This window comes from Chaetodon trifascialis, chromosome 3 (assembly GCF_039877785.1).
Source record: "Chaetodon trifascialis isolate fChaTrf1 chromosome 3, fChaTrf1.hap1, whole genome shotgun sequence".
NCBI classification, from domain to species: Eukaryota; Metazoa; Chordata; class Actinopteri; order Chaetodontiformes; family Chaetodontidae; genus Chaetodon; species Chaetodon trifascialis.
In genome coordinates, this window is record NC_092058.1 from 19,786,482 (window position 1) to 19,801,763 (window position 15,282).

The 15,282-nt window shown below is 43.3% G+C and overlaps 1 protein-coding gene across 2 annotated transcripts in view; it reads right to left on the reverse strand.

Moving 5' to 3' along the window:
* LOC139329173 (tensin-2-like) overlaps positions 1 to 15,282 on the reverse strand; it is a 28,597-nt gene that overhangs the window by 7,038 nt on the left and 6,277 nt on the right. Inside the window, exons 2-16 of one of the 2 annotated variants that reach the window (XM_070959351.1) lie at positions 14,229 to 14,334; positions 14,018 to 14,055; positions 4,100 to 4,132; positions 3,951 to 4,000; positions 3,598 to 3,781; positions 3,268 to 3,318; positions 3,054 to 3,176; positions 2,899 to 2,963; positions 2,367 to 2,450; positions 2,162 to 2,274; positions 1,985 to 2,045; positions 1,621 to 1,696; positions 984 to 1,113; positions 303 to 368; positions 73 to 189 (exon numbers count right to left, since the gene is read on the reverse strand). In XM_070959351.1, the coding sequence (XP_070815452.1) occupies positions 73 to 189; positions 303 to 368; positions 984 to 1,113; positions 1,621 to 1,696; positions 1,985 to 2,045; positions 2,162 to 2,274; positions 2,367 to 2,450; positions 2,899 to 2,963; positions 3,054 to 3,176; positions 3,268 to 3,318; positions 3,598 to 3,781; positions 3,951 to 4,000; positions 4,100 to 4,132; positions 14,018 to 14,055; positions 14,229 to 14,334 (1,297 nt within the window). Of the gene's footprint in view, positions 1 to 72; positions 190 to 302; positions 369 to 983; positions 1,114 to 1,620; positions 1,697 to 1,984; positions 2,046 to 2,161; positions 2,275 to 2,366; positions 2,451 to 2,898; positions 2,964 to 3,053; positions 3,177 to 3,267; positions 3,319 to 3,597; positions 3,782 to 3,950; positions 4,001 to 4,099; positions 4,133 to 14,017; positions 14,056 to 14,228; positions 14,335 to 15,282 lie in introns of those variants that run through there. The other variant, XM_070959350.1, reaches the window with a different exon arrangement.

Genomic DNA, 15,282 nt, shown 5'->3' on the forward strand with positions numbered 1-15,282 from the left:
AAAAGGGAGTGTGTGGTGATGCCCCTAACATAAAGCTTAGGTTTTATACTTGCGATTGTGTACATTCCTTACTTTCCATGCTGTCTTGGTGGTGCAGGTTAAAATTCTCATAAGAATCCCACCTGACCACTGGGTCTGAGGTGTTGTAGTCCACTTTGATGGAGGCGTCGTTCTTACGGTATTCCTGACCTTGGAAAGCAGACATTTTGATATGATATATATGAAAATGTAAAAGGAAAGAGATTAGGTGCACAACATGCACCAAAGGATACCGTGACAGACAGCCAGTTAATAATATTCACCTTTCATTTTTTCTGGTCCATTGGAGAAGATAAACTCAACCGTAGCATCTGGAGGGAACCTGTCATCTACAGAAAGGCAAGCACAAAGGCAAGGACTGAAATACCCAGACCGTCTCTGTAACAACAGAGACTGACAAAAAAAAGCAGTCACAAGAAGGAGTGATCTGTGAAGTGGAAACATGTATAATAATGGAATCAGAGCATAACACTTCAAAGAAATGCATCTGGAATGAATTTTCTTTTTACTTTCATGCATGAGTGTGGGTAATATTATTTATACATTGTATGCCTGCGTCAGCATGTCGCACTTAGAGTAACTGTCATGAGACCGCTGCTCACTGAGCCACGCACAAGTGTTTCTGTTTCATCTAAACTGACACTGCCATTTGATATTTGTCTCAAAATACACAAAAACACCACAGTGGTCTGAAAGATGAGAGACTCTTGAATTACACGACCATGTAAACTACTTTGAAGGAGCAACAGAAATCTACTGCGGGACGTTTCCATTCATTCATTCATATGTTTACAATTACAATATATTCAATTTTAGTGTAGTATAGTCTAAACAACCTCCCAGCAGTGATGTGGTACTATGCTTTTCCTTAGACACGAGGAGTAATACTCCTACGTACTATTCCATGCATTTCCTAAGAAACCATTGAGCCTCTGTTCATATACCTGTGCAGGCCAGGTCCAGTTCAGTCTTGCCAAACCACAGCTGGGCTCCGTGAACAGTGCAGGTGTGGAATTGGACTCTGAACACCACCTCCCTCTCCGCTGCTCGACTCCGCCGGTGGTAACACTTCACCTGCAGGAGAAAGATCATTTCGCATGGACTGTCTCAAAATGTTGATGATTTAGCAGACAAATGTGGCGCAATAGTAAATCAGATCTGAATTTGCTTTCTTTTACTGCGCTGTTTTGTTGGATTGTGTGTCTTTGGTGCGTGTTGCTGCTGTGGCAGTCAATTGTTCTCTGAGATAAATGAAGTACCTATGTGTCTGCTTTTGTCGCTAAGGGCTTTGAATGTTTTTTTCACCCTCTCAAAGAGACATGCAAGAAAGAGCAAGGCAATAATTAAGCATGCGTGTTCACAGTCGACAGAGGATTTGCAGCTTAAAGTGATTTAAAAATAATTTAGCACTTTTTAAAGGCAGAATGATCAAGTACATCAAGAGACAAAAAACAGCGGTTTAGTAAGCAGGACTGGAAGGAGTTAGGTATGAAAACAACTGAGGGACGAGTACACAAAGAATGTAAATCATAGTAAAGCTTCCAGTTAGTGACATGCAGTTCAAAATAAACAATTTCTCACCATAATGTCCCCCTTTAATAATAGCGCTGGCTCCATAGTTACACACAGCTTCCTTGCCCTGGAGCTCTGGGGATCACTGGACACACACACACACACACACACACACACACACACACACACACACACACACACAGAATGAAAAAAACAGCCACAACAGCTCATAACATACATAAAACCAGTCAAAACATGTCTCAAATGGGTAGAACAGTGATAAACAACATTAACTTCAACATAAGCACAGACCAGCCTACAACTAAACACAGGCGGTGGCCAGTATAGACAACATCTGTCAGTTGGACGGGGAGAGGAAAAGCATCTGTCTGCACACACAGTGGTACAACTGGACAACTGGCCATGCACTTACTAGACGCCTGAGGTGTAGACCAACTGTAGAGACTGGTAGATTTTCAGGAAAGGGTAGAAACCTGCAGATACGTTGAGAAGAAAAACAATAAAAAATTCACTGTTCACTATTCAAAGATAAGAATCACCATGACAAAACAGTAAGATATTATCAAAAACGAATTGGTGTAAAACTGACCTCCTCCCGCCTGGAAGTTTGGCAGCGATGGAATGAGGACCTGGTGGAGGAACAGAGGACTGCTGTTCATTTTGATGGTACCAGACAGCAAACCGCCAAAGTAGTAGATGTACCTGAAGAAGAGAGGCGAGGAAATGATGTGATGAGAGCAGCAGCACAAGCAGCGATCTACGGCCAAGGAAGAAATACAAAGAGAGTGTTCCACCTGTTCTGAGAGGGCTGTAGAGAGGAGGAGACTTTGTCTTCACAGAACTTTCTCATTGCTAGTGTGGTGAGAGCCTGGTCCGCTCTGTGGACACAACCAGTAGTGTGTTAATAAACGCTTTAGTACAGATCAGCGCAACCTAAAATAAAAGGAGCTCTGGTGATTCTTCAGGAGGTAATGAGGCTGTTTTTGGTGACTTTAGTTACCAATCTAAGCTGTTCTACAACAAAATTTAAGGTATGAATGCACTTTGGACAGTGATCTAGAACTGAAACGAATGATCAGACAATTGATCAAACACAAAATGAATTGTCATCAAACTTGACAGTTGGTTAAACCTTTAAGTACATTTGTTTTTCATTGTAGTCTTAGTAAACTGAATATCTTTAAATGTGTCACCCTGGTGATGCATGCAGGGATCCAGTTTTTCTTGAGTGAAATGCAGCCTTGATGGCAGGTGTGAATTCAGCACAGATCATTGATCTTGTTGGTGTATGGAGTGCCTTGTTAGATTAATAATGGTGCAGATTACCCAGCTGATATCTTGCTGTAGTGCATGTAGGCTGCCACGATGACCCCTGTCTTCCCTTTGTTACCCTGTCAGACCGCAGATGAAAGTAACTGTGAAAAAGCTGTTTTTTGTTTTTCACAGCAAAGCCAGCAGATGTGGATTCAGATTAAGCTTACCTTGCAGTGGAGGACCACTACATTGTGGGGGTCAGAAGTCAGCCAGGTCTCCATGGCTTTACAAACAGCACAAATCCTGTCCAGGGGTGGGGCGTGAAGATCTGGCCAGCCGTAGTCTTGCACCTGAACCGCAGAGGAGAAACGATGTTTCGAAGTCTGGTTTTCTAATGTGCCAAACTGTCCATCAAGTTTGAGAAGATGTAAATACTCATGCCTTTGGGTTAAGTCTGGAGATGTCATGTCTCTTCTCTGATAGATTCAGTAGCTGGAAAAGACAGATACATATAAGAAGATGTCACAGTTCATCAACCACAAACTGATCAAATACATAGCAAATACATTCAGAGGGGACAGGAAATGGCAATTAATCGTCTTTATCAATCACAGAGAAGGAATGAACCTTTCTGCATTGTTACACAACTATGCAAATAAAACCTTCTTCATTTGTTTTAATAAAACAAACCTTTCACTGTTATTCAGACCTTTTAGGAGACACATTACCACATTGGTTTCATTTTTTTGGTTTTTCAGTGTCATGACTAACCAAGAACTTGTCTTGGTGCTTGGATTTGAGCATGGCAGCCACTTCCTGCAGGTTTCTGCGGTACCGCTCCTCCTCCAGGTCCGGCAGGAAGAAAACAGAGATGATCCTCTCGGTGATGTAAGTGAGATCAAAGTCATAGTGACGCTCCATCACATGCTCCATCACTTGCTTCTCACTTGTTCCCCTGGATATTGTGAGAATTCATTGTTTTCATGCAGCCAAAACAGCCATCAGGCGCTCAAAGCTTAAATCCCATTTTGTTTATTTTACTGTACATTCTATTTTTGTGTGTCCATTTAATTAGTCAAATATAATTTTCTGTTGATTGATGTGTGAATTAGGCTTATTGGTACCTTGGTATGGAGCCTCTCTTTTTCTGTGGTATAGATTTAGTGGAGCCGTTCTGAGAAACAATTAGGAAAGAGTCACTCAGCTGCACTCATTGATTGCACCAATCACATAATATTAAGCTAAAACTACAAGTACATGTAAACACACTCACCAGGTCTGGTGTTGAGGTACAGGTGGGAGTCACCTGAAAGAAAATGAGCACATGTTTGGTTTTTGCAGCATTCACATAACCATGTGCACACACACACACAAAATCCAGAGGGGAGAAATGCATCAAGCCATTTAACAACAAAAAAACACCAGTGTGTGCAGGTACGCTGTCTCTCCACCTCCCCCACTCTCTTTCTTTCTTCCTTTTCTCTCTCTCTCTCTCTCTCTCTCTCTCTCTCCCTCTCTCTCTCTCTCTCTCTCTCTCTCTCTCTCTCTCTCACACACACACACACACACACACACACACACACACACAACGATGGAATGAACCAGCACATGCCAAGTCATGTGTTTGGCTTAGTGCTCTTGGTGCTGCTCCATCACTGCAGATGAAGGGATGGAGGGATGAGGGGATGAGGAGGGAGGGATGAAGAACTGATGGAGAGGGTGGTAAGATTCACTCTCACTTTCCCTCCGTCATCTGCAGCAGCTGTTTTGAAGAAGAGGCCGTCAGCACAGATTTGGCTGTTCCACATGAAGCACTCGTGATGTCAGTGCGTGTGCGTGTGCGCGCGTGCACACACACACACACACACGCACACACGCACACACACACCTACACACACACACACACACACACACACACACCATACACCATACATACACACAACAACAACAATAACAACAACAACAACAGATGCATACACATAAAGACAGACTTTACTTCGAGCATCTGCACGCATGTTTACAGATATGTAAAGAACTTGAGGACATTTTTCTCTTGCATACTGTGTAACTGACTGGTGTTTATTGTGCTGACCCAGCAGTTGAATAAGCAGAAGTGCTCAGCATAGTAAGAGGTACTCAATAAAAATGATTGATTGTGGGGGTTTTATGTCTCGTAAAGAAGGAGGAGAGGAGACAGACGGATAAAGTTCACTGGAGGAAGACTCTACATGTGGCGTGCAGTCGTCGTACTCAGCTGGCCAGCAGTCACTTGCCAAAACCACAAACACACGTACACGGACAGAAAAAGAGAGTGAGGCAAGCTGAGGTCATTCAAACAGGGTACAGCCACAATACAAACACACATGTGCAGGTTTCTGTACATTCCTCCACTCTGGACTCACTATGAGGATAACAGTTGACCCCGAAGTGAGCTGGTAGAAACTGGTATGTCAGGACCTGTGCTATTTTTCTGTCTCATTTGATAGTCTCATGATTGAAAACAACAAGGTAAGAAATAAAAAAAGAAATGCACTAATAACATTGGCTAACAAATGGAAAATGAAGCACACACAGTAAGAAATGGAGTCAAGCGTTCAGTATTAAAGCATAACTGTAAGCTCTGACTGCAAACCTCGGCAGGTGACATCCTGTCAGCTTTTGACCTGTGAGCTATTCCATGAGATTGATTGACAGCTGACCTGCCCTCTGTGGCTGAGGGCTGGCCAGTGCTGACAGGTGTCAAGCAACAGGTTAAAAAGTCAAATGCCTGACAGTCACAGTGATCTACAACTGAAACAACGTCAGGAATAAGAGCAGCACTAACTGGAAGTTTAACATTGACAGAACAAGTCAATATTTAAGATTGATGTAGTAACTTCCAGGTAGATGTTGGTTTTAAGGACTAATTTCTAAACCAACCCTGCTCTAATTTTGACAAAAATAAATGCAATTAATGCTCACTAAAATTGATTGTCAAGCAGGTTTTGGACCCACAGAAATGTAATTGTATGGGTGTTTGATTTCCACTAGCAGTCACGTTGACTTGTTTTTATCTTTGTTCAGTGGCTGCAGAATTGCTGTGTGTGTTGTTGGCATATCATGCTATCGTATCGGCGACAGCGACATAATATTGCTGAAATGACATTGAAACTGTGACTGATCAGTTCAGTTTACCATTGTGAGGGGCTGCTGCAGCTCCTGTATCATGATCCTCAAGCAGCTTCTCAGAGAGGGATAATGATAGTACAGATATACAATACTGATGACTTGATTGACTTGTAACAAAAATTGGCAGCTGATTATTCTCTAGAGAAATAGAGCACAACACACACAGGCGTGATTCCAGGGAGGAATGAGTAAAAGGAGGAGTGAAGGAGGCTGCTATTGGACTGACAGCCAACATACTAACACTCTGTTATCTTGATATTATCTGTCAAAATCCTGGACCGTAATATCCACATCTGGACTTCTTTGCCTTCCTTTCACATCTCACCACAGCACAGATAAAATCAGTTCTTTCCAGTGCATAAATGTATGGAGACCTTTTTGATTCATACTCATTTGGAAGTTTCAAACACGTTGGGACAGGAGCAGCTAAAGACTGGGAAAGATGTGGAATGCTTCCATGTTTGGAACATTCCACAGGTAAACAGGCTCATTGGTAACAGGTGATAGTATCATGATTGGATGTATCGAGGATGGAGAGAGGTTCACCACTTTGTGAACACATGATTGTATAAAGGATATTAATACATGGACTCAGGAACACTTCATAAAACCGCTGTCGGTAAACGCAGATTGTTTAGAGATGATTGCATTTTGTTTTAATTTACAGTTTACACAGTGACCCAACTTTTCTGGAATCGGGGTTGTAAGACTGACAGTAGGAAATGAAAGAACTGGGAGTTTCAGCCATAGGGTAGAACCCTCTTAATAGGTTTAATAATAGTGGTTAAGTGGATAAAGTGGCCGGCTCCAGGAAGGAACAGTTGGAGACAGACACAATATACACATGTGTACCCATGCCTAAACACACACATGCACACAAAAGAAGACAAGGGCTGAACCTAGAGGCAGAGCGCACACACATGCAACATAAAGGCAGAGGAGGAAGACACCAGAGTCAACAGGAAGCAATTTGTGACAGGATGTCAGTGCTGATCGACCTACGTTCACACACACACACACACACACACACACACACACACACACACACACACACACACACACACACACACACACACACACACACACACACACACACACACACACACACACACACACACAGAGTGCATACACGTGTCTTTGGTAGCTCTGCCAGCCTCGGGGTCTTCATTAATGCATGTGGACTGTACGCTGGAGCCACCGGGAGCTGAGCCATCTGGTTCAGTTTGTCCTCTTCATCAGCTAGCATTTACTGAGGTGCCAACGACAGCACTCGACCCCACCCTCAGGGACTGACTGACTGGATGCCTGAGCTGTGTACTGGTTCCGTTTGCCTTGTTCATCAAGTAACACTTTTCATTTATTTATCAAGCAAAAATGCCAAACATCCCCTCATCCCAGCTTCTCAAATGTGAGAATGTGCTGCTCTTCAGTGTTATCGCTGGCTTCTGGGGAATATGCTTCGTCATGTTCTTGCCCAGAGTTAGATGACAAGATATCACTGTCAATGTCAAAAGTGTGAAAATGTGAAAGAGGTCGCTCATAGTGACAAACCTGCAGAGAATTATCCTTTGAATCTGAAGCTCCTCTTGGCTTTATGGAGCATCAGCTCATTGTTTTGCTATCTGGCCTGAACTTTAAAGGTTTGGTTCACTGTCACTGCTCTCACAGCATCATTTTTTAACATAATGGAGCACAGAGCAGCTAGAGAGCAAGACATTTCCCTCTGGAGTTAGATGAAAACGGACCTAAAACAGAGTGAATGTTTGATTTACATTCATTATGTGGCTATAAGCACAACTCTGGCCGAATCATAAACGTTGCTCTGTCACTGCTGAATATGTGACTGAAGTAACTGTTTGCTAACAAGCTCATCACATCAACTTATAATGTGTTGCTGTGTCAATGTTGTGTTTACAGTTTGTTTGTGCTGCCCCCGAGAGCCAAAAAAAAAGTTACATGTTACTCTCAGCAGGGACACAAATACATGTGCAATGTCAAGCCATTTATTTAACCCATTTGTTTTGTCCAACCAGCAGTCCAAAGTCCAAAGAATAACAGATAAATGACAAGCTGAAACTAGCAACAAAGGCAAAGTGAACCATGAAACAGAGCAGGCAGCCGGTCAGCTGTCACTTCCTGAGGGTTGGATACATGAAGCTGCTGTCAGCAGCCAGTTGGCTTAGCTTAGCACAGAGACTGGAAACAAGGAAACAACCAGCTTGACTTTGTCTAAAGTTTAAAGAGTCCTCCTTTCAGCTCCTCCAAAGCTCACCCGGCATGTTTTCGCTGTTAAAGGTTACTGGCAGGTTGATTTTGGGATAAGCTTAAGCATCATATTGAGATCTGTCAATATGAGAGGGGTATCAAGCACATACATGTATTTCCCAAAACCATCGTCCTGGACCAGAGGAAACAGAATTTTCCACTACTTTCTGAGATTTTCATCCTATCTAATGAACTAAAAAAATGACGTTAATCAGCATTAATCTACATGAAACCTTTAGAGCGTAACAGTGGATCTTCTCTCAGACAGCCAGTATCTTCCTGGCTGCTAATCTTCTCCACAACAGAGTGACTTTGGCTGGAACCTTAAAAGCTGTCACTGCCACATCTTGAATCATCACTCGTATTCCAGGGAGGAAATCCAACACAGAGATCTGGGGGAGCAGCTGAGTCAGTTACAGGGAAGCGGGAGATAAATGTGAGTGCTTGAGACACGGGCGTCGGTGCGCCATCCAGGAGGAGCGAGTTTCATTCTGACAGTCGACTCAGAGCTGACATCACACTCTGGAGAGGGAGAAGTGAGTAAGCTTTCCCATTTGAAACTGGCAAAGCAAAATAACCACAGCTCATTCCAAGTTCCATAGTCTCACAAAACGACACGAAAGCCCAGAGCACTGAAAGCTAAATAAAACTCTGAGGCTCTTTCTTTCTTTCTTTTTTTTTTTTGCTGTTTCACTCAGGGTACCAGAGGGCAAAATTAGGAGTGGCTGTGATTTAGGAGGCTTCACATGAAAGTATGGCTTTCCCTCTCTTTCTCCTCTCATTATTATTATTAGCCTTTTCTTCCGTTTTATCTCATCTTTGATCCCTCTTTTCTCTATTTCCTACCCTCTAGAGTCTGCCACTCCCCTCTCCCGCTACCTCACACTCTGTGTGTCTCTGCTTACAGTGCCCGGGGACAGGATAACCACAACCATCCCTGCCGTGAGATACAAGTATGTGCTCCCCCTGAATAAACAACATCTGTGATAAAGGACACCTTGATAAGCATCACGCATAGCCGGGGCAAGTCACTGTGTAACAGGCCCAGAAAAGAAGGGAACAAGAGGAAGCACGAATGAGGGCTTAAAGCAAAAAACAAACTCTCCAGGGAGAGCAGATAGAGACAGAGCTTAGAGGGGGGGGAAAGGCATCAGGAAGACGGGAAGGATGAAAGAGGAGAGGGACAGAGAAAGAGAGAGCGAGCACTGGATGGGAGAGAGATGTCAACAGCTGAACATGCTGACCACTGACACGGAGCGTGGAGATTTCACTGCGCTATTTTGATAGAGCTCTTTATTTTAGACCATGCCTCCCTCAGAACACTTAGAGGCCCATTTTGTCTATTTGTTCATCAGTCATCTCACAAATCCACTTGCCTTTCTGGAGGCGGCAATGACATTTTCAAGAGGTCTGGCAATCAATCTGTACTGCAACTCTGTGTCTCATGTGACTGGATCATGGCAACACACATTCATGGATGCTTTGCCAGCATCCAATAATATAAAGAGTAACACATATATTTATCACGATATAATGTCTATATCCATCCAGCACAAGGCTATCAAAAGAAATGTATTAGAAATGATGCCCTCAAAGCAAGTTGTTATAAAGACTTTATGGGGGGAAAAGGATCTGTATGATTAGTAGAAGAATAGTAAACAAGGCTTACTGTGCACATATCATTTGGCTTATGCTCTCAGGAAATGAAAGGCAATGGGTAAATATAAGCACTGTGCGTGTGTGCATTGTCCCTATAATATTTTATTATTGATGAGACAAGTAAAGCAGTAAAATTGAATTAACCATGATAATTCTTTGTACACAGTGCATCATGCTGGTGATGGTTATAAATAGCAACAACAATGTGACATCAATATGTCAGTACATTGATCAAATTAAACAGATGTTCATCTGACAGGACTTTCCATCAACAACATCCACCTCAAGCACCTTCCTGCTGAGTTCTCCATCTCTATCGACTTAGCTGTTTCTACCTTCGCATTGATGTGCAATGACACACAGAGCTAGCACAGGACAGCATGTCCACCCGGTCTCCTGTGGTGGGACACAAACAACGGGAAAGGCTGAAAAACATGACACTTGTTGCCATATTGCGCAAGATACCCAATATTTAAAAAATCTGGTCGAAGCTAAATTGATAAATCAAAATTTGCATATTGGAGGTATATTCAATATTGGCATATGTGTCACATGATAAGTATCTAGAAACGTCAGGACAAAAATGCCAAAGTTTGAGGTGTTTCAGAAACAGTTCCACCATTACTTATTCTGGATTTGTATCAAGATTGTTTATGTCATATATTTATGTAAATGAAAAATGACAATTTCGCAGGCAACTTTGTTGATGTGTTCCAGCTCCACTGGCACTAATTAGGACTAATGCACCAAACTATTATGTACAACACTTGCTTATTACACAAGCACTTAGTCCATATAGCATCGTAAATGCCATATCAATTCATAAATCAGCATGGGACATTAGCAGAACAGCTGTTGTGTAAGAGCTGAGACTGTGATCATCTGTGTTTCACTATGCAACATTAGGATCCATCAGATGATAAAAGGACAGCTGACTGGGTCTGGGTTAACATTTGTCTCTGTCAGGTGCCCCATGATTGTCTATGCACATCATACAACACAGACATGTATGCGCAGTGTTGAAGTAGATAGATACAAGTTATATAAATCTTGATTAAAAGTAAGAAAAGCTGTATGTACAGCCACAGTAGATGGGCACTGGTGTATGCACACACACACACACACACACACACTCACACACACACACACACACACACACACACACACACACACACGCACACACACACACACACACATGCCGACAAAGACATACACATATAATCTATCCCACAAACAGTCTGGCACCGCTTGGCTACAACTTTGGCAAAATTCCACATTTACAGGCATGTATAGTAGCATATAGAGGAGCTGTACAGTTTCCACCATCTGCAAACCTGCTATCTCATTAAAAAGTAAATATTATGAATTCTCTGGTATTAAATATTAAAATCTGTGTACTTTTTGTAGGTCACAGCAGGAGTCTCTGCTTCATTCTCTGCACTTGCCTTAATCACAGTAAATGAAATCCTCTTTTGGGTTGTGCAAGAGCTCTTTGGCTACAGCTTTAATTGAATAATATGCACAATCACATGCTGCATTGTCAGAGCAAACACTGCGAAGAGGCTTTAAGGCTGGCAGATTTCTACTTAACAGAGAGGAGAAATATATGAAGTAAATGAAAGGTCAAAAGTGATGTGGTGAGTATATGAGAAAACAAAGCTTTCCTCAGTAAATGCAGTGCAGAGTGTGTTTTACCTCTCAACAAGCAGCTTCAGTCTTTCCCTCTGCCTCCGAGCAGTCCTGTCTGAAGAGTGGGAAACACTACCTCTCTCTCCCTCGCATACAAGCTCTCTGCTCACTCTCTCTCTCACCAACTCCCTTTACCTCCCTCCCTCCCTCTCTCACGATAATACATACACACACACTCTTACTGTGCCAGCAGCACATGCAGCATAGCCTTTCCCTCTAGCTCTGCCTGTGCCATACGCGCAGAGACAGTAAAGCAAATACTTTCCCTTTGCACGTGCACTCACACACATCGATACGCCACAAACAGACACCGGGCAGCCCTGCAAAGTCACATGGTGCTCATGTCCATTGACCTCTCTGGTGGCCTGAGGCCGAGGGCGAGAGATGACGAGAGGCAGAATAAAGTGGCAGCAGCATAGAGATGCAGAAATACAGTTGTGAGACAGACAAATAGAAGATGCACAGAGGATGTAAGAAAAAAAAAAGTTTAGTGGTGACAGTAGGTATGAAGATGACATAACACACTGATGAAAGCATTTAAGGCTTGAGAGACCGAGACTATAAAACATCAGGAAAAGGAGAAATCTAAGATTTAAGGTAAAAAAAAAAAAAAAGAAGATGATGACAGTGAGACGCAAGACATGAAAGAAGTAAAAACGAAAGAAGAAATTTGTTGACATATGAAGCACACACACACACACACAAACACACACACACACACACACACACACACACACACACACACACACACACACACACACACACACACACACACACACAGTCTGCCTCTCCAGCTGCCTCTCACTTATTTGTGTCCCCCCACAGATCACTCACTGGCTGGCATCTATGGCACTCTTGTTATTTTCTATATTTACCCATCCAGACTTCTCCTATCCAGATTGATCATCATCCCGTGTGACGATGTCCACTCTCGTCCACGGTGCCTGCCTCTCCTACAGCCACCAAGAGTTGTTTTTGACTATCTCCGTGGAGACCAGGGGGACGAGTATGATAAAAATAATAATCCTCTTTTAATGCATGCTGCTAAGGCACAACAGCTGGTAGAGCCCAGTTGTACACCATTACAGTGTGTGTGTGTGTGTGTGTGTGTGTGTGTGTGCGAGTGTGTGTGTGTGTGTGTGTGTGTGTGTGCGAGTGTGTGTGTGTGTGTGTGTGTGTGTGTGTGTGTGTGTGTGTGTGTGTGTGTGTGTGTGTGTGTGTGTGTGCGTGTGTGGAAGAGGAGGAGGAGGCAGGAAGCACCCCCTCTTATAAATCCCACCGGATTTGAGCTGAGAAATAAAGATGATGGGTCCCTCTGTGTGACAGTTTGTGTGTTTGTGCTGTTGGACAGTGAGGCACTACACAGTTACAGCAAGGTCACGAGCTCGCTCTGTGGTGTGTGATACTGAGCTGCTGTGAGCGGGGTCACATGAGAGCAGATGCGGCTGCTGCCAATGGTTTTGACATAAGCTGTGGAGTCCTCTCCCTCCATGATGACTCTGACCCTGCATGATTGTTTAATGGCAGCACAAAATGGTCACAAGTTGCTGTTTCTCTTTGATTCTGAACACATTTACCACTGATGCAATGCATGAGAATATTCTGCAACTGAGCCCCACTGTAGCAGCAAACTTCATTTGTCTTTAATATCTTTCATTGTAGTTTATATTTCCATTTCCATCCATTTTCCATCAACATGCTGATGATTATATTATTGCTTATTAATCACTGGGCGCTGTATGAAAATATGATTTCTTTCACCCACCTCATACATTAGGTGAACAGTTTGGAATCTCAAAGGTGAAAAGCACAATGCAGTATGGCTACGAAGACAGAATGATCATTGGACAGAGAAGTGAAATGAAAAGAAAGATCTACTTAGAGATGTCCTCAGTGACAAATCCTAAAACAAGTGGAAATAATCTGTTCAGGAGCTGCTCTGCATGGTGCCATCTCCCTGAGCTGTGCTGCTTCCTGTGCTGTCTACTCCTGACAGCTCACAGCTCACTACTGCCCCCCTCTGATCAGCCAGAGGCCACTTCACATAGATATAAATTATGATTTAGTGTAAATTATGATTCTTTAATAAGCACAAATGCTTCTTAATATCAAGCCGTATTAGAGACTCTCTTTGAACCACCACAGAGACTTCCTGGGTGCTTGAGGACTCTCAGGAGCTCCTGCTATGTTACCGCATGACTGAATTACTCATGGCAACCTGGCTGCTTGCAGTTCAGGGCGGAGGCCTTCCTTAACCACACATTTAGGTCAGTGCACATGGCTTACTCCACTTAAGACTCACACCATATTAGCATTGGGAGCACTGACACAGGAGCACAATTTGCTCAGGACAGGAGGAGGGCAAAGCGAGTGATCTGTGATGAATTTGGTGAGGACATGTATGGCTTACCTTGGCTTCACATGTCTTGTGAACTGCAGCCTTGCACTCTGCACACAGAGAGGAGAGAAAAGGCACATGATTTACTCTGACAGTCAGCTTTGAGGGAGACAGAGAAAGGGCAGTGAGGGTGAGCTCATCTCTGTCAGGTCGAGGTGTGTATTCACGCTGGTCAGTTGTGTCTCTGGCTCTGCTGCCTGACCTGACTGAGACGTGGACTCACCCTTGCAGAAAGCCCCAGGGTTGTTGATGTTCAGCCTGCACACGTCGCACACTCGCTTCCTCTTGAAGCTCTTCTCCGTGAAGGCGTGGCTCCCTGCTTTGGCGAGCTGCAGAGACACGGGGGAGTCAATTCTGATCAATCTCACAACAAATAAATAGAATTAGCAAAGAGAAGACGACAAAATGCTGCTGCTTGAAGGAAAACGTTCACAAAATCATGCATCAACTGTGCGCTTTTGGAAAAGACTGAAGCCGTGTGAATGCCCTGATGATAGCATGTGCCTCATACTGAGCATGTGGCTTTGACATGTTCAGTTTGAGCGATTTTCCCGATGCATCTCCAGGCATTTTTGTCAGTTTTGTTCACTCTGAGGCTCTGGATGGTCACTGTCTCCTGCATGTCTGCTGATAGTACAGATGTGCTTGTTCAGTGACACACCAGCATGAGCACTGATGCCCTACCTGCTGTACATTCAACTTCCTCCACTAAAAATATCTGTCATATCACACTGTGTTTCAAGGCATCCTGTTGTCTCGTCTTTTAACTTGTCCTCATTCTGTCTCAGTCTGTCGGGCAGCTAAAATGATGAAAAATAAGCAGATTTCTGTGCTGCCACTCCCCTCTGATGTGTTGCATGGTCACAGGTAAGTGTAATTGAATAGATAGACCTGATGTTCATTGTTTCATGGTGTCCTTTGTGATGCTGTTGATTCGCTTCAGGTCTCCTGCTGTGTCCGTCCAGCTGCCCACCTGTATTGTTTTATGGTCTTTATAGTCTGTGAACACTGCTATTTGTCCAACACTGTCCACCCCGAAATGTCTCAAAAACTAGTGGACATTCCTTAGCCTTAGGTGTATTTTGTGTTTACTGCTAGCTAATGTTAGCATACTAACACTTGAAACTGACACGCATCAGCATGTTAGCATTGTCACTGAATGCTAACAAGCATCGCTGTCCCTCAGAGTTTTCTGTTGACCTGTTTAATCCACAGGCCTCTCCTCATGCCAATACAATAAACATAGAACATTGTTTCAAAAAATACTATAACAGGGC